Source organism: Oncorhynchus kisutch, linkage group LG6 (genome assembly GCF_002021735.2).
Source record: "Oncorhynchus kisutch isolate 150728-3 linkage group LG6, Okis_V2, whole genome shotgun sequence".
In the NCBI taxonomy this organism is placed as follows: Eukaryota; Metazoa; Chordata; class Actinopteri; order Salmoniformes; family Salmonidae; genus Oncorhynchus; species Oncorhynchus kisutch.
This window is the reverse complement of record NC_034179.2, coordinates 13585098-13604951: the sequence shown is the minus strand read 5'-3', so window position 1 is coordinate 13604951 and position 19854 is coordinate 13585098. Positions and strand designations below refer to the sequence as shown.

Genomic DNA, 19854 nt, shown 5'->3' with positions numbered 1-19854 from the left:
AACAACCAACTAGGGTGGTCTAGTGGTCTAAGTCACTGCAGTAGGAGACTATTCGTTGTTATGTCTTTGTACATTTTGTTTTAGAGAGTTAGAAGTGAAAAATAGAAGAGATAGCAGTGCGAACCCTTCCCATAGCTCTATGTATTCACAGTAGGCAGCGACTTAGACCACTAGACCACCCTAGGCTATAGTAGGAGACTTTATAAGATAGTAAGAGTGATTGATGACCACTGAACCATAGATGGAACCCCAGCTGGGTCTTTCTTTGTGTCTGTCTGGTATGCAGTGGCGATTTTAGCATGTAAATCTTGGTGGGGCAAACTCACCAACAACAACATGTACATACATGTCAGCAAAGCCACTACACAACACTAAACAATACATTAATTGTACTATAACAGTGACAAACTGTGCCCACAAACTGTTAGGGCCTACATAAAGCTGTCCCAACAACAGAGCTTTCTTTTCAACTCCATTGAGTGAATCGTTACCACTGCTACACCTGCATACCAGCAGAGCGTTGTCAGGCAGCAAAACAGTTCATTCAGCCTCATTTACTGCCTTTCAAAAAACATAGCTGGTATGGCTGATTTGCTTAAACAAATGGGATTTCTACTGACAATTGAGATGTACGACGAGTTGATAAGAGGCAATCTGTAATTTCAATTAAGACATTAATGAGCGAGCTAGGACGAACATAGTCAATATCACTATTTGTTCAGCACTTGAAATGTACAGCGACAGAATTCATAATGCAGGCTGTATCACAACCAGCAGGGATTGGGAGTCCCACAGGGCAGTGCACAATTGGCCCAGCGTCGTCCGGGTTAGGCCGGGGTAGGCCGTCCTTGTAAATAATAATTTGTTCTTAACTGACTTGTCGAGTTAAATAAAGGTGAAATAAAATGTTTTAATAACATAGGCCGTTCTTACACTATTCTCCCTGTACACCAAGTCAGAACCGTATGATAAATAAAGGAGTCATACAAGCAGACAATGAAAGCTCTTACAATATTCTATGATTACATTTCTCTAAAACAGGCTATAGGCTACATGTTCCAGAACAGTAGGCTAAGTTTTGAGAGGGAAGGACTAAATTATTAGGGTGAGGCACATGGACTACTAACAGCTTACTACACAACATACACTTAGTATTACTTTTTTAGCTATAGACTGTATACATATCTCCCAGGGGGCAGTAGGGATGACCAGGGATGTTTTCTTGATAAGTGTGTGAATTAGGCAATTTTCCTGTCCTACTAAGCATTCAAAATGTAACATGTACTTTTGGGTGTCAGGGAAAACAATGGAGTAAAAAGTTCATAATTGTCTTTAGGAATGTAGTGAAGTAAAAAATGTAATTGGTCAAAAATATGAATAGTAATGTAAGTACAGTAACTTTTTTCAGGAGGCAGATTCATTGTAGAAAATCCCAGCTAACGTAGCTAGCAAGTCTCTGTCCACCATTTTTTTCCATGTGGAAAAGGAAGTTGTTAGCTAGCTACATCTCTTCAGTTTCGGCAAATGGTCCTTTACGACGTCCAAACAAAGTTGTCCTGTGGCTGTTGTATTTTGGAGATTGCAAGGAGGGATATCTTCTGATGTGATCAATTCAAAAATATTGTTTCTTATTGAGGTCATTTACATTTGAAGTGACCTGGCTGCTTATCAGTTCAAAATAGAGATGAATCCAGTGGCTACTGTATTGTAATGACCCATGCACAGATAGAGGGGGCTTCAAAGGCCTCTGCATATGGTTGGGGGAGGTTGTGAAACTCTCCTGCCATTGTTGGGCTCATGGGCTTTGACACCTCTCACTTCACACCTCAGTGGAAATTGAAGTTGCAGCCGGATCTGTTCTGTCCTAGCAAGCTTGGTAGCCTGAACTTAGCATTCAGTCCTTATAAAGTCAAATATATCATTTTTCTTCTTGGCTTTAAAAGTAGCTTCAGACTGAACATTACTCACTCAGTTCCAGGTCGCATGGTGTTTTCAGGGTTCTTGTGCTTCTTTTGCTAATCTTTGGTTTGCCAGTTCATTTGCTGTATATACCTTGGAAATAAGAATCTTTGGTAGCAGTAGCATGTCATTTTGTCCAAAATCAGGTTGTAGGTTTTGATTTGGAGTGAAGGTTCAGTTGTGGTGGGTAGTATCTAGTAGTATATCCTCTATATGTCCTTGCAGAAAAATCCAAGTTTATCTAACTCTAAATCTATCTTTTTGCCTATGATGTGGAATGTAATCAAGCTCCACCGTGGGGCCTATATAACATTCCCAGTCAAGATCCATGCCTCCACCACAGGGCCTATCAGATTCCCATTCTTGCCCTGCCCTGCTCTGCTCTGTCATGGGACTCTTTGATCTTGTTTCACAGTGAACATGTGCAATGTAGCTCCGCCATAGGGCTTTTGCAATGTAATGTAATATGACTGACTGGGCATACAACTCCGCTGTGGGAACCAGGACATTTAAAGTGTGTGTGTGTGTGAGCGTATGCATGTCTGTGAGTTATTGGCTGTGTGTGTGGACTGTGAGAAATAACAGGGTTTTGAAACTCTGTCCTCAGTGGGCATGTAATTACCCTCTCTGATGGGCAGGGTTATATGATCTAGCTGCGCTGTGGGGTCTACAGCTGCGTCGTGGGGCCTATAACGTATGTCTCCTCCCAGCTCCACCGTGGGGCCTTGACGTTTGGTCTCTCTCTATGCAAAGTGTGAGTTATGTGGTAATGTTCTGGAGACCTTGAGATTTGAGGGCTCATACTCCTCCTCTACGAGGAAGCATGCTATGTGATCTCTTATCCCCTGATGTAAAGCATGTTCAACACCCTGTAGCACTTCCATGGGGAATAGGCTTATTGTATATAGCACAGTATAGGGTTATCAGTCTTCATTCTGCACACATTGGACTAATAATATATTGATACAATTCTCTCTGTCCTCTTCAAAACAGCCACATGGACCCAACAGACAGCCAGGGTGAATATGTCAAGGTAAGACACGTTTCTTTCCTTCTCCCTCCTGTCTGTCTATGCTGGTTCTGCTAGTGTCAGTGGCCCTACTCAGAAGGCTTCAGCAGTCCACACAGCATCTGAGAAAAGGAAGGGATTGGGAGATAGGTTTTTATCTAAGCAGTGTTGACCAGTTAGTGAGTGCGGCAAGCAAAGGAAACACGAAGCGGATACATCTTCCTTAAGAAAACAGCCCTGATGTTGGAAACAGACATCCTTATGTTGTCATCCAAAGTCACATGTATTTATTTTCCAAGCTACAGTATATATATATAATATAGCACACAATATTTTACATACAGCAAGTTTTTAGAGGACCAAAGAGTTTGGTCTGCTTCGTGTTTTCATTTCTGCCATGGAAAACATATTGCGATACGGGTACCGTCCGAGCCCTACCATTTAGTATCAGTGTGAGTTGAATGTGTTGATACCTCTAGTGTGGTTATGGGGGACCAGTGTGTTGATCTGCTTTGGCTTCGTCGTGAGGTTTAAGGGGAGCTGTATTCATTTAAGCTCCTGACTGCAGCGACCGTGTTTGTAATGTTACTCAGTGGTTTCACCGCTCTGCTCGCCTCTCTGCTAGGGTTGGATGGGTTGGATGGTGTTTGTGGATTACACACTTCAAACTCTCCAAATACTTTCTTGTTTTGTGTTTAATGTAGATTTAAATAAGTCTCTACGCTTAAAGTGTTAAAGTGGCTTCACTAATCATAATATACGACTGTGTAGAATTCATTTTAGATCTGGATCATTTATACTGAAGGGCCTTTTATTTAAAAAAGCACTCTAGTTATATTGGACTATCATTGCAATGTGGTCTTTGAAATGTAATTCTAGGTGATTATACCCCTGTGCTTCTGCAGTTAGGCCCATTTCAGAAGTCTCTCTCAGCGTTTAGCCTAATTAATTATGCCATTAAGGAAATTGAATCCAAAGTTAACAGCGCTGCTTCAGCACCTCTAGGTTCCAGGCCAATGTGTTGGATGTGGTTCGTGACCAGGCCAGTAGGTGGGTGTGGTTAAGGACCAGGCCAGTAAGTAGGTGAGGTTCTGGATCAGGCCAGTAAGTGGGTGAGGTTCTGGATCAGGCCAGTAGGTAGCTGTGGTTCTGGATCAGGCCAGTAAGTGGGTGAGGTTCTGGATCAGGCCAGTAAGTGGGTGAGGTTCTGGATCAGGCCAGTAGGTAGCTGTGGTTCTGGATCAGGCCAGTAAGTGGGTGAGGTTCTGGATCAGGCCAGTAGGTAGCTGTGGTTCTGGATCAGGCCAGTAGGTAGCTGTGGTTCTGGATCAGGCCAGTAGGTAGCTGTGGTTCAGGACCAGGTCAGTAGGTAGGTGAGGTTTTGGATCATGCCAGTAGGTAGGTGAGGTTTTGGATCATGCCAGTAGGTAGGTGAGGTTCAGGATCAGGCCAGTAGGTAGGTGAGGTTCAGGATCAGGCCAGTGGGTAGGTGAGGTTCAGGATCAGGCCAGTGGGTAGGTGAGGTTCAGGACCAGGCCAGTGGGTAGGCGAGGTTCTGGACCAGGCCAGTAGGTAGGTGAGGTTCTGGATCAGGCCAATAGGTAGCTGTGGTTCTGGTTCAGGCCAATAGGTAGCTGTGGTTCTGGTTCAGGCCAGTAGGTAGGTGAGGTTCTGGATCAGGCCAGTAGGTGTGATTCAGGATCAGGCCAGTAGGTAGGTTAGGTTCTGGACCAGGCCAGTAGGTAGGTTAGGTTCTGGATCAGGCCAGTAGGTGTGATTCAGGATCAGGCCAGTAGGTGTGATTCAGGATCAGGCTAGTAGGTAGGTGTGATTCAGGATCAGGCTAGTAGGTAGGTGTGATTCAGGATCAAGCCAGTAGGTAGGTGAGGTTCAGGATCAGGCCAGTAGGTAGGTGAGGTTCTGGATCAGGCCAGTAGGTGTGATTCAGGATCAGGCCAGTAGGTAGGTGAGGTTCTGGACCAGACCAGTAGGTAGGTGAGGCTCAGGATAAGGCCAGTAGGTAGTTGAGGTTCTGGATTAAACCAGTAGAGAGGTGAGGTTCTGGATCAGGCCAGTAGGTGGGGGTGTACACCTGGTTTCTGGGGTTCTAACCACAATAGAGGTTAGAGGGAGAATGTGACCCTGATGTTGTGACACACACACACACACATACACACACACACACACATACACACACACACACAATAACTAAATTGGAGTCACCTCAAATGTTTTGGAATATTTGTATTCTGTAGAGGCGTCCTTCTTTTCACTCTGTCATTTAGGTTAGTATTGTGGAGTAACTACAATGTTGTTGATCCATCCTCAGTTTTCTCCCATAACACCCATTAAACTCTGTAACCGTTTTAAAATCACCATTGGCCTCACGGTGAAATCCCTAACTGTTTTTTTCCCTCTCCGGCAACTGAATTAGGAAGGACGCCTGTATCTTTGTAATGACTGGGTGATACATTGATACACCATCCAAAGTGTAATTCATCATTTATTTATTCATTTTTATTTTATCCGTTATTTTACCAGGTATGTTGACTGAGAACACGTTCTCATTGACAGCAACGACCTGGGGAATAGTTACAGGGGAGAGGAGGGGGGATGAATGAGTCAATTGGAAGCTGGGGATGATTAGGTGACCAGGATGGTTTGAGGGTTCACCCCGCTATCATCCAGAAGGCGAGGTCAGTACAGGTGCATCAAAGCTGGGACCGAGAGACTGAAAAACAGCTTCTATCTCAAGGCCATCAGACTGTTAAACAGCCATCACTAACATTGAGTGGCTGCTGCCAACACACTGACTCAACTCCAGCCACTTTAATAATGGAAAAATTGATGTAAAAAATGTATCACTAGCCACTTTAAATAATGCTACCTAATATAATGTTTACATACCCTACATTACTCATCTCATATGTATATACTGTACTCGATACCATCTACTGCATCTTGCCTATGCCGTTCTGTACCATCACTCATTCATATATTTTTATGTACATATTCTTCATCCCTTTACACTTGTGTGTATAAGACAGTAGTTTTGGAATTGTTAGGTTAGATTACTCGTTGGTTATTACTGCATTGTCGGAACTAGAAGCACAAGCATTTCGCTACACTTGCATTAACATCTGCTAACCATGTGTATGTGACAAATAAAATTTGATTTGATATGGGTTAGATTGGGAATTTAGCCAGGACACCGGGGTTAACACCCCTACTCTTATGTGCCATGGGATCTTAGTTACCATGCTCAAAGGTATATTCAAAGTCTGCTTCTTTTTTTTTTACACACATCTACCAATGGGTGCCCTTCTTTTCTAGTCATTGGAAAACCTCCCTGGTCTTTGTGATTCTGTGTTTGAAATTCACTGCTTGACTAAGGGACCTTACAGATGATTATATGTGTGGGGTACAGAGATGAGGTAGTCATTGAAAAATCATATATATACAGAGCATTCAGAAAGTATTCAGACCCCTTCCCCTTTTTCCACATTTTGTTACGTTACAGCCTTATTCTAAAATTATTTCAAAAAAAAAAAATCCTCAGCAATCTACACACAATACCCCATAATGACAAAGCCAAAACAAGTTCTTAGAAAATTTTGCTAATTTATTAACAATAAAAAACGATATAAATAAATATAATATATATGGGAAATATCTTATTTACATAAGTATTCAGACCATTTGCTATGTGACTCGGTGCATCCTTTTCCATTAATTATCCTTGAGATGTTTCTACAACTTTATTGGAGTCCACCTGTGGTAAATTAAATTGATTGCACATGATTTGGAAAGGCACACACTTGTCTATAAAAGTTCTACACAGAGGAACTCTAGAACTCTGTCAGAGTGACCATCGGGTTCTTAGTCACCTCCAGTCCCTTCTCTCTCGATTGCTTAGTTTGGCCGGGCGGCCAGCTCTAGAAAGAGTCTTGAAGGTTCTAAACTTCTTCCATTTAAGAATGATGGAAGCCACTGTGTTCTTGGGGACCTTCCATGCTGCAGACATTCTTTGGTACCCTCCCCCAGATCTTTGCCTCAAAACAATCCGTCTTGAAGCTCTACGGACAATCAGTGTGCAAAGCTGTCATCAAGGCAAAGGGTGGCCATTTGAAGAATCTCAAATATAAAATATATTTTGATTTGTTTAACACTTGTTTTGGTTACTACATGATTCCAGATGTGGTATTTCATAGTTTTGATGTCTTTACTATTATTCTACAATGTGGAAAATAGTAAAAAGAAAGAAAAACCCCGGAATGAGTAGGTCTGTCCAAACTTTTGACCGGTAGTGTATATGAATATGGTCTGTATGTACTGCATGTCTGTGTTTTAGCATGAAATCACAGAGACATGCTGCCTCTGAAACCATATCTTCTGTTGGATGGTATGGGCCTAGTGGGTCTGGAGGGAGAGGTGGGGCATTTTTATATGCAGTTAATTAGCATATATATGGCACACGGCACACTGGTGGTTTACACAGACACACCCCATCAGTGTGTCTGTGTGCGCGGGTGTGTGTGCGCACATTTTTCGGGGTCCCAGCTAGCACATTTGGATCCTAGGAAGTTGTAAGAAAGTACGTTTTTGGTTACCCATTGGTTCTGGGAATGAAGCCATAAAACTGGTAAAACTGAACGTTTTTTAAACGGAAGTGAATGTTTTGCTTGGAACATACATTTTTAGGTAGCAGGGAGGTTCTGTGAACGTTTTACTATGGTTGCAGGGAGGTTCTGAGAATGTTTTACTATGGTTCCTGAAAGTTTTCTTGGGAGGATTTAACGTTCTGAGGACAAAAATGGTAGGTTATTTGAAGATAATGAAATAACATTCTGAGAAGACTGCTAACTGTTTTGAACTCATTTTCTTAGGCATTAATCATGCAGATACATTTCTTTATTATTAGGGCACGGTGTCAGTGAGATTCAAACCTATTTTGTTTTATTCTCTATCCATGGAATTAGTCCACTGCGCCACCAGGATGGAGTTAGCATGCCATGTTTTTTTTACTCATACAAAGCTGTTCATTTTAGTCTATTCAAAAAGAGGGGGGTGAGGGGTTAGGAGGGTAGTGGGTAATAAGGGGGTAGGGGGTTAGAGGGGTAGTGAGGCAGTAGAGCTGTTGTTGGGGATTAGGGTGGTAGGGGGGAAGTTGAGGGGTAGGGGGGTAGCGCGGGTGTAGGAGGGTAGTTAGGGGTGGAGGAGTAGTGAGGGGGTAAGGCGGTAGTGAGGGGGTTAGGGGGTAGAGGGGTAGTTAGGAGGTAGAGGGGTAGTTAGGAGGTAGAGGGGTAGTTAGGAGGTAGAGGGGTAGTGAGGGGGTAGAGGGGGTAGTTAGGGGTGGAGGAGTAGTGAGGGGGTAAGGTGGTAGTGAGGGGTAGAGGGTAGAGGGGTAGTGAGGGGGTAGAGGGGGTAGTTAGCGAGAGAGACCTCCTCTCTCAGGAGCATAGTCCTGCGTCACAGATTGAATTAGCCCTGCGTCTCCATTTTATTTTATTTTTTATTTCACCTTTATTTAACCAGGTAGGCCAGTTGACAACAAGTTCTCATTTACAACTGCAACCTGGCCAAGATGAAGCATAGCAGTGCGACAAAAACAACAACACAGAGTTATTGATCTGAGGGAGTTTAAATTGACTGGGCTGGACTTGCTAACATGCCTCTTATAGTATTGGGTTTCCTCCACTTACCACATTGCACTGTACACTAAACAGTACTGAGCCAGGAAGAACAGACTAAGCCCAGAGAATAACAGACTAAGCCCAGAGAATAACAGACTGAGCCCAGAGAATAACAGACTGAGCCCAGGGAAGAACAGACTGAGCCCAGGGAAGAACAGACTGAGCCCAGGGAAGAACAGACTGAGCCCAGGGAAGAACAGACTGAGCCCAGGGAAGAACAGACTGAGCCCAGGGAAGAACCGACTGAGCCCAGGGAAGAACCGACTGAGCCCAGGGAAGAACAGACTGAGCCCAGGGAAGAACAGACTGAGCCCAGTGAATGTATGTACTGTATGCCTCTCTACCAGACCAAAAAAAAACGTTTTATGCACGCTTTGACAACAACAACATCAAGCCTGGCGTGAGCGCCGTCACCGACCCAGAGGACTGGGGGATCTCTCTCTCCGAGGCCGACATAAGAAGGGTCTTTAATCAGGTCAACACGCGCAAGGCCGTGGGCCCCTACATTATTTCAGGGTGAATTCTCAGAGCATGCGTAGAACAGCTGGCATTTTCAACCTCTCCTTGTCCCAGTCTGTAATCTCCACATGTTTTAAACTGACCACCATCATTCCTGTTCTCAAGAACTCTAAGGCTTCATGCCACAATGACTACCACCCTGTAGCACTCACATCTGTAATCATGAAGTGCTTTGAGAGGCTGGTTATCGCACACATTCACTCCACCATTCCAGCCACCCTAGACCCACTCCAAATAGTAAGACTTCCCCAACAGATCCATAGACGACGCAATCTAAATTTCCCTCCAAACTTCCCTCACTCAACTAGATAAGAGGAATAACTATGTGAGAATGCTGTTCATTGACTACAGCTCAGCATTCAACACCATTATCACCACCTGTGTGTGAACCCTTCCTTCTGAAACTGGATCCTGGACTTTCTGACAGGCTGACCCCAGGTGGTGAGGGTAGGCAACATCACCTCCATCATGCTGACCCTTAACACCGGGGCCCCACAGGGACGATGAGTCATCCAACAGTGTGGAGGTCAGTGACCTGGCAGTGTGGTGCTGGAGCAACAACCTCTCCCTCAACATCAGCAAGACCAAGTAGCTGATCGTGGCCTACAGGAAACAGGGGGGCGAACACACCCCTATCCACATCGATGAGACGGCAGTAGAGCAGGTAGACAGCTTCAAGTTCCTCGGTGTCCAAATCACTAAAGACTTCAAATGGTCCAAATAGAAACGCACAATCGTGAAGAAGAATTGACAGTGCCTCTTCCCCCTCAGATGGTGTGAAAAGAAGGCCCGGAAAATTGTTAGAGACCCCAACCACCCAAGCCATAGACTATTTTCTCTACTGCCGTACGGCAAGAGGTACCGGGGCATAAAGTCTGACACCAACAGGCTCTTGTACAACTTCTATCCCCAAGCAATACGACTGATAAATAGCCAACAAAATAGCTACACAGACTGAGTTTACCTTGTATCTTTATTGACCTTTATTTCAATATTTGCACTGTCTCTTTGCACACTCACAGGGTCCTACACACAATCACACACACTGTCTCTTTGCACACTCACAGGGTCCTACACACAATCACACACACTGTCTCTTTGCACACTCACAGGGTCCTACACACAATCACACACACTGTCTCTTTGCACACTCACAGGGTCCTACACACAATCACACACACTGTCTCTTTGCACACTCACAGGGTCCTACACACAATCACACACACTGTCTCTTTGCACACTCACAGGGTCCTACACACAATCACACACACTGTCTCTTTGCACACTCACAGGGTCCTACACACAATCACACACACTGTCTCTTTGCACACTCACAGGGTCCTACACACAATCACACACACTGTCTCTTTGCACACTCACAGGGTCCTACACACAATCACACACACTGTCTCTTTGCACACTCACAGGGTCCTACACACAATCACACACACTGTCTCTTTGCACACTCACAGGGTCCTACACACAATCACACACACTGTCTCTTTGCACACTCACAGGGTCCTACACACAATCACACACACTGTCTCTTTGCACACTCACAGGGTCCTACACACAATCACACACACGGTCTCTTTGCACACTCACAGGGTCCTACACACAATCACACACACTGTCTCTTTGTACACTCACAGGGTCCTACACACATTCACACACACTGTCTCTTTGCACACTCACAGGGTCCTACACACAATCACACACACTGTCTCTTTGCACACTCACAGGGTCCTACACACATTCACACACACTGTCTCTTTGCACACTCACAGGGTCCTACACACAATCACACACACTGTCTCTTTGCACACTCACAGGGTCCTACACACAATCACACACACTGTCTCTTTGCACACTCACAGGGTCCTACACACAATCACACACACTGTCTCTTTGCACACTCACAGGGTCCTACACACAATCACACACACTGTCTCTTTGCACACTCACAGGGTCCTACACACAATCACACACACTGTCTCTTTGCACACTCACAGGGTCCTACACATAATCACACACACTGTCTCTTTGCACACTCACAGGGTCCTACACACAATCACACACACTGTCTCTTTGCACACTCACAGGGTCCTACACACAATCACACACACTGTCTCTTTGCACACTCACAGGGTCCTACACACAATCACACACACTGTCTCTTTGCACACTCACAGGGTCCTACACACAATCACACACACTGTCTCTTTGCACACTCACAGGGTCCTACACACAATCACACACACTGTCTCTTTGCACACTCACAGGGTCCTACACACAATCACACACACTGTCTCTTTGCACACTCACAGGGTCCTACACACAATCACACACACTGTCTCTTTGCACACTCACAGGGTCCTACACACAATCACACACACTGTCTCTTTGCACACTCACAGGGTCCTACACACAATCACACACACTGTCTCTTTGCACACTCACAGGGTCCTACACACAATCACACACACTGTCTCTTTGCACACTCACAGGGTCCTACACACAATCACACACACTGTCTCTTTGCACACTCACAGGGTCCTACACACAATCACACACACTGTCTCTTTGCACACTCACAGGGTCCTACACACATTCACACACACTGTCTCTTTGCACACTCACAGGGTCCTACACACAATCACACACACTGTCTCTTTGCACACTCACAGGGTCCTACACACACAATCACACACACTGTCTCTTTGCACACTCACAGGGTCCTACACACAATCACACACACTGTCTCTTTGCACACTCACAGGGTCCTACACACAATCACACACTGTCTCTTTGCACACTCACAGGGTCCTACACACACAATCACACACACTGTCTCTGCACACTCACAGGGTCCTACACACACAATCACACACACTGTCTTTTTGCACACTCACAGGGTCCTACACACACAATCACACACACTGTCTCTGCACACTCACAGGGTCCTACACACACAATCACACACACTGTCTCTTTGCACACTCACAGGGTCCTACACACACAATCACACACACTGTCTCTGCACACTCACAGGGTCCTACACACACAATCACACACACTGTCACTTGCACACTCGCACACAAACAGTCACGCCATCATTTGCTCACTCACACATAATATGCACATACAATTATACTGACTCTGCACACCCACTCACACACAATCATCATATACTGTACACTGCTGCTACTCTGTTTATCTTACATCCTGTTGCCTAGTTACCTTACCTCTATACAAGTCGGAAGTTTACGTACACCTTAGCCTAATACATTTAAACTCAATTTTTCACAATTCCTGACATTTAATCCTAGTAAAAATTCTCGGTCTTAGGTCAGTTAGGATCACCACTTTATTTTAAGAATGTGAAATATCAAAATAATAGTAGAGAGTGATTTATTTCAGCTTTTATTTCTTTCATCACATTCCCAGTGGGCCAGAAGTTTACATACACTCAATAAATATTTGGTAGAATTGCCTTTAAATTATTTAACTTGGGTCAAATGTTTTAGGTAGCCTTCCACAAGCTTCCAACAATAAGTTGGGTGAATTTTGGCCCATTCCTCCTGACAGAGCTGGTGTAACTGAGTCAGGTTTGTAGGCCTCTTTGCTCGCACACGCTATTTCAGTTCTGCCCACATATTTTCTATGGGATTGAGGTCAGGGCTTTGTGGTGGCCACTCCAATACCTTGACTTTGTTGTCCTTAAGCCGTTTTGCCACACCTTTGGAAGTATGCTTGGGGTCATTGTCCATTTCGAAGACCCATTTGCGACCAAGCTTTAATTTCCTGACTGATGTCTTGAGATGTTGGATATATTTATCCACAATATATTTCCTGCCTCGTGATGCATCTATTTTGTGAAATGCACCAGTCCCCCCTGTAGCAAAGCACCCCCACAACATGATGATGCCACACCCGTGCTTCACGGTTGGGATGGTGTTCTTTGGCTTGCAAGCCTCCCTCTTTTTCCACCAATCATGACGATGGTCATTATGGCCGACAGTTCTATTTTTGTTTCATCAGACCAGAGGATATTTCTCCAAAAAGTACGATCTTTGTCCCCATGTGCAGTTGCAAACCGTAGTCTGGCTTTTTTTTTATGGCGGTTTTGGAGCAGTGGCTTCTTCCTTGCTGAGCGGCCTTTCATGTTATGTCGATATAGGACTCGTTTTACTGTGGATATAGATACATTTGTACCTGTTTCCTCCAGCATCTTCAAGGTCCTTTGCTGTTGTTCTGGGATTGATTTGCACTTTTCTCACCAAAGTACGTTCATCTCTAGGAGACAGAACGCGTCTCCTTCCTGAGCGGTATGACGGCTGCGTGGTCCCATGGTGTTTATACTTGCGTACTATTGTTTGTACAGATGAACGTGGTACTTTCAGGCGTTTGAAAATTGCTCCCAAGGATGAACCAGACTTGATGAGGTCTACAATTTTATTTCTGAGGTCTTGGCTGATTTCTTTTGATTTTCCCATGATGTCAAGCGTGAAGGACTGGGTTTGAAGGTAGGCCTTGAAATACATCCACAGGTACACCTCCAATTGACTCAAATTAGGTCAATTAGCCTATCAGAAGCTTCTAAAGCCATGACATAATTTTCTAGAATTTTCCAAGCTGTTTAAAGGCACAGTCGATTTAGTGTATGTAAACTTCTGACCCACTGGAATTGTGATACAGTGAAATAATCTGTCTGTAAACAATTGTTGGAAGAATTACTTGTGTCATGCACAAAGTAGATGCCCTAACCGACTTGCCAAAACTATAGTTTGTTAAGAAGACATTTGTGGAGTGGTTGAAAAACGAGTTGTATTGACTCCAACCTAAGTGTATGTAAACTTCTGACTTTAACTATGTCTACCTCCATCACTCCAGTATCCCTGCAAATGCACAGGGCTTTCAGAAAGTATTCTGACCCCTTGACTTTGTCCACATTTTGTTACGTTACAGCCTTGTTCTAAAATTGATTTAATCCATTTTTCCCTCATCAATCTCCACACAATAGTCCATAATGACAAGGCGAAAACAGGTTTTTAGAAATTGTAGCAAATATATAAAAAATAAAAAACACAAGTACATATGTACATTACATAAGTATTCAGAACCTTTGCTATGAGACTTGAAATTGAGGTCAGGTGTTGAGGCACAGATCTGGGGAAGGCTACCAAAACAATTCTGCAGCATTGAAGGTCCCCAAGAACACAGTGGCCTCCATCATTCTTAAATGCAAGATGTTTGGAACCACCAAGACTCTTCCTAGAGTTGGCCGCCCAGCCAAACTGAGCAATCGGGGGAGAAGCCAAGAACGCAATGGTCACTCTGACAGAGCTCCAGAGTTCCTCTGTGGAGATGGGAGAACCTTCCAGAAGGACAATCATCTCTGCAGCACGCCACCAATCAGGCCTTTATGGTGGAGTGGCCAGACGGAAGCCACTCCTCAGTAAAAGGCACATAACAGCCCACTTGGACTTTGCCAAAAGGCACCTAAAGACTCTCAGACCATGAGAAACAAGATTCTCTGGTCTGATGAAAACAAGATTGAACTCTTTGGCCTGAATGCCTAGTTATCAAATCCAATCAAATGTATATAGCCCTTCTTACATCAGCGGATATATCAACGTGCTGTACAGAAACCCAGCCTAAAACCCCAAACAGCAAGCAATGCAGGTGTAGAAGCACAGTGGCTAGGAAAAACTCCCTAGAAAGGCCAAAACCCAGGAAGAAACCTAGAGAGGAACCAGGCTATGAGGGGTGGCCAGTCCTCTTCTGGCTGTGCTAGGTGGAGATTATAACAGAACATGGCCAAGATGTTCAAATGTTCATAAATTACCATCATGGTCAAATAATAATAATCACAGTAGTTGTCGAGGGTGCAACAAGTCAGCACCTCAGGAGTAAATGTCACGTCCGGTGAACAGGTCAGGGTTCCATAGCCGCAGGCAGAACAGTTGAAACTGGAGCAGCAGCACGGCCAGATGGACTGGGGACATCAAGGAGTCATCATGCCTGGTAGTCCTGAGGCATGGTCCTAGGGCTCAGGTCCTCAGAGAGAGAGAGAGAAAGAAAGAAAGTGAGAAAGAGAGAATTAGAGAGAGCATACTTAAATTAGAGAGAGCATACTTAAGTTAGGATGTAGGGGGTAGGGGGTTGAAGAACAATGGGAAAGTAATTCTGCTTTGAAAGTTGATGAACTTGAAACCCCACTTTTGAGAAAATGGCCCTTGAATATTTTTGGTACACCTACTGGAGAGCTCTTCTTTGTCTACACCCCTCGTTCACACCCTCTTAAGCCCTAGCCCGACCCATCTCTTTAACATGTGAGGCTATTTGCTAAACAGAGTGATTCATGTAGTAAACAGCCAAATATTTCAAGACTAAAAGTGGTGAAAGTAGTAGCCTACAATAACGAAAACTCCAGGTAAAAATGCACTTTATCTTGTCCTTGGCCTATATCCTAATCAGACTTTGGTGCAGGTCATGTTGTTCTTCACATTACCATCTCTGGTAATAATATAAAATCTATGTGTATTTGCCACATGCACAGGATACAGAAGGTGTAAACAGTACAGTGAAATGGTTACTGGCCTAGTAGCAATATCAAAAACAGAAAGTGTCCAGATAAATGCCGGGAGATGAGTTTGGATTTGGATTGGATTTGGATTGGTAACATGCTTCTGTTTATAACGTGAGCTGCTCAGTATGTGTTGACAGTCCTTTCTACCGCGCCGTTATTGAAATATATAACGTTAGCCATCGAAATATTTTAGAATTATTAGATGACGCTTACCAGACACACTTGTCTAAATTGATGGGTCATGTGAAGGAAATGCTATAACCACCCTTCAGCCACATCTAGCTAAGTGGATGGGTCACTATTATCTAGACATGTACACATGTTCATGAAATACAATAGATGTCCGTAATCACCCACAGAGACACCTGGCTACCTTGATGGGTCATGTAATCATCTGGCGAAGTGTTTTGTTTAGACATATAGCTAGCTAGCTAAACAATGAGCCGCCATAATCCCAACTCATGCTACTACCAACCAATACAAACATTGGCATGGATATAGTATGAATCTGCAGATAGCTAAAGCTAACCAACCAGGTTCAATGTTAGCTAGCTAACATTAGGCTATAGTTAAGAATGCAAATTGATTTCTGAGTCTAATAATATTACAACACAGATCATACATGTAACGTTAGCTAGCGAGCCAGCAAGCTAACGTTCGGTAGCTAGCTAACAGTATGCTTTAACTTGCAATGAAAATTACCTTCTGACAAAATTAGAAATGTAGTATCTGATAATGTAGCTAGACTCTTACCCATATACATGGATGAATGCTTCACTGGAACCATTGAACTCTGTTTTGTTTGGCCAGCGTGTCAAGTCACTCCGGTTCACACTGACTGTGGCTTGTGCAGAAAGTAGCAAATCACTTTTTCCAACAGATCTGTCGATAACAACGGCTAAATTCAGGGCATCAATGTTGTTGAGAGAAGTTGCAAAACTTTTGTTGTTCTCGATGGCTAACGTTATATATTTCAATAACGGCGCGGTAGAAAGGACTGTCGACACATACTGAGCAGCTCACGTTATAAACAGAAGCATGTTACCAATCCAAATCCAATCCAAATCCAAACTCATCTCCCGGCATGTCCAGCACATCCATTATCTCAGCCAGCTTCCATGGCTGAACCAACTAGACTCGTAATTTAACAGTTTTATTTGTATTTTACGGATGGAATACAAGTTTGTTATTTAGGCACATGAAAGTTCACATGTTCCAGAAGGCATTTCTGCCAAAAAAAACACATTTTGATAAAAAAATAAAAAAATGTTTATGTTCAAATGCCTCTCCTGTGAAGTAGTGACGTGCGACATACGCCTAGTTTCCTGAAACGAGTCACATATGTGTCTCTAATGTGTGTCATACATTTGGCAGGAGGTTAGGAAGTGCAGCTCAGTTTCCACCTCATTTTGTGGGCAGTGTGCACATAGCCTGTCTTGTCTTGAGAGCCAGGTCTGCCTACAGTGGCCTTTCTCAATAGCAAGGCTATGCTCACTGAGTCTGTACATAGTCAAAGCTTTCCTTAAGTTTGGGTCAGTCACAGTGGTCAGGTATTCTGCCACTGTGTACTCTCTGTTTAGGGCCAAATAACATTCTAGTTTGCTCTGTTTTTTTGTTAATTACTTGACACATTGGAAATAATTATCTTATTGTTTTCTCATGATTTGGTTGGGTCTAATTGTGATGCTGTCCTGGGTCTCTGTAGGGCCTGGTTGTTTTTGCTGTCCTGGGCCTCTCTCCCTCTCTCCCCTTCTCTCTCTCTCTTTCTCTCTCTCCCTCTCTCCCCTTCTCTTTCTCTCTCTCCCTCTCTCCCCTTCTCTTTCTCTCTCTCCCTCTCTCCCCTTCTCTTTCTCTCTCTCTTTCTCTCTCTCCCCTTCTCTCTCTCTCTCTCTTTCTCTCTCTCCCCCTTCTCTCTCTCTCTCTCTTTCTCTCTCTCTCTCTCTCTCTCTCTCTCTCTCTCTCTCTCTCTCTCTCTCTCTCTCTCTCTCTCTCTCTCTCTCTCTCTCTCTCTCTCTCTCTCTCTCTCTCTCTCCCTTCTCTCTCTCTCTCTCTCTCTCCCCCTTCTCTCTCTCTCTCTCTCTTCTCCCTCCCCCTTCTCTCTCTCTCTCCCCCTTCTCTCTCTCTCTCTCTCATTGTGTTATCTCTCTCTCTCTGTGGTCATGAAGGAGGAGGGGATGGGTGGGGTCTGCCTCTTCCAGTGCTTGCAAGCATTTCCCCCTCTCCCTCCTCCCTCTCCCTCATCCCTCTCTCCCTCTCTCCTTTCCACCCTCCCCCCACCCACTCCTTTCATCAGAAACGGATGAGGTAATCCCTGCCAGGGCTCGTGAAGCACATTGAGAATGTGAACGGGAGAGAGAGAGAGCGAAAGCGAGAGAGACTGTGTGGAGCTGAAAGGGAGATATGACAGTAGCAGCAAGGGGATAGGGCCCTGATCAGCAGTAGCAGTAGTACCAGCAGTAGCAGTAGTACAAGCAGTACCAGCAGTAGCAGCTGTAGTGTTAGCTAGCGTTAGTAACGTAGGGTAGCGTAGCTGCCACACAGTGTTAGTGAGATGAGCTGCTGTCAGGGCTGCTAGCGTGCAGTGGAGCGGAGTGCTGCCTGCTGTGGGACAGAGAGCAGAGCTGGTGCTGGGGACCTCAGGGTGGGGTATAGCCCAAGCTGAACGGAGCTGAGCTGTGAGGACAGGACAGGAGAGCAGAGCTGGTGCTGGGGACCTCAGGGTGGGGTACAGCCCAAGCTGAACGGAGCTGAGCTGTGAGGACAGGACAGGAGAGCAGAGCTGGTGCTGGGGACCTCAGGGTGGGGTATAGCCCAAGCTGAGCTGTGAGGACAGGACAGGAGAGCAGAAGGGAATCATGACGGAGCGCTGTAGCCTATGGAGCACCCTGTCGGCAGCTGCCTGCTGCTTCTACAGAGGCTCCTTCATGCAGGTGCAGGTGAGGGTGGATGTGTGCGTGTGTGAGTGTGAGTGTGCGCGTGCGTGTGTGTGTTTGTGTGTGTGTGTGTGTGTGTGTGTGTGTGTGTTTGAGAAATCGAAGAGCAAGACAGAGGTGATACAAATTATGTTTTTGTTAGAGTTCGCTTTTGAATTTCTGGACATTTCTGTTAGTGGTTTTATGTCTGTGTGTGAGAGAGTGTAAATGGGTGTGTTGGAGTGTGTTCATTCCCATGTTGGCCAGCAGCTAGCTGGTGATACTGGGAGGATGATCACCTCATCTGATTTAGGAGCCTCAGCAACATGAGCATGGCTGATTCCTGAGAGATAACATAAGGATGTTTTGTTGGTACACTCTATTGTAGCATTAGAGCATCACAGGAGAGATTAGCATGGAGATGAATTACACTATATCACCACTGAAAGTCTTTGGATACGATAGTAAGAAATCTTACAGTAGTATGCATAGCCGTGGGAAGATGTTTGGAGGTGGGGGTGCTGCGATTTGGCCCGCGCTACAGACGGCTATATCGGCCCACTAATACAGGACTAGTAAAGACTCAGTGTTACAGACGGCTATATCGGCCCACTAATACAGGACTAGTAAAGACTCAGTGTTACAGACGGCTATATCGGCCCACTAATACAGGACTAGTAAAGACTCAGTGTTACAGACGGCTATATCGGCCCACTAATACAGGACTAGTAAAGACTCAGTGTTACAGACGACTATATCGGCCCACTAATACAGGACTAGTAAAGACTCAGTGTTACAGACGACTATATCGGCCCACTAAAACAGGACTAGTAAAGACTCAGTGTTACAGACGGCTATATCGGCCCACTAATACAGGACTAGTAAAGACTCAGTGTTACAGACGGCTATATCGGCCCACTAATACAGGACTAGTAAAGACTCAGTGTTACAGACATCTATATCGGCCCACTAATACAGGACTAGTAAAGACTCAGTGTTACAGACGGCTATATCGGCCCACTAATACAGGACTACTAAAGACTCAGTGTTACAGACTGCTATATCGGCCCACTAATACAGGACTAGTAAAGACTCAGTGTTACAGACGTCTATATCGGCCCACTAATACAGGACTAGTAAAGACTCAGTGTTACAGACTGCTATATCGGC

General features: G+C 44.6%; 1 protein-coding gene across 2 annotated transcripts in view; it reads left to right on the top strand.

Moving 5' to 3' along the window:
• sh2d3ca (SH2 domain containing 3Ca) overlaps positions 1-19854 on the top strand; it is a 102294-nt gene that overhangs the window by 17766 nt on the left and 64674 nt on the right. The window contains exon 3 of one of the 2 annotated variants that reach the window (XM_020484829.2): positions 2953-2992. In XM_020484829.2, coding sequence (XP_020340418.2) covers positions 2953-2992 — 40 coding nt within the window. Of the gene's footprint in view, positions 1-2952; positions 2993-18066; positions 18709-19854 lie in introns of those variants that run through there. The other variant, XM_031826216.1, reaches the window with a different exon arrangement.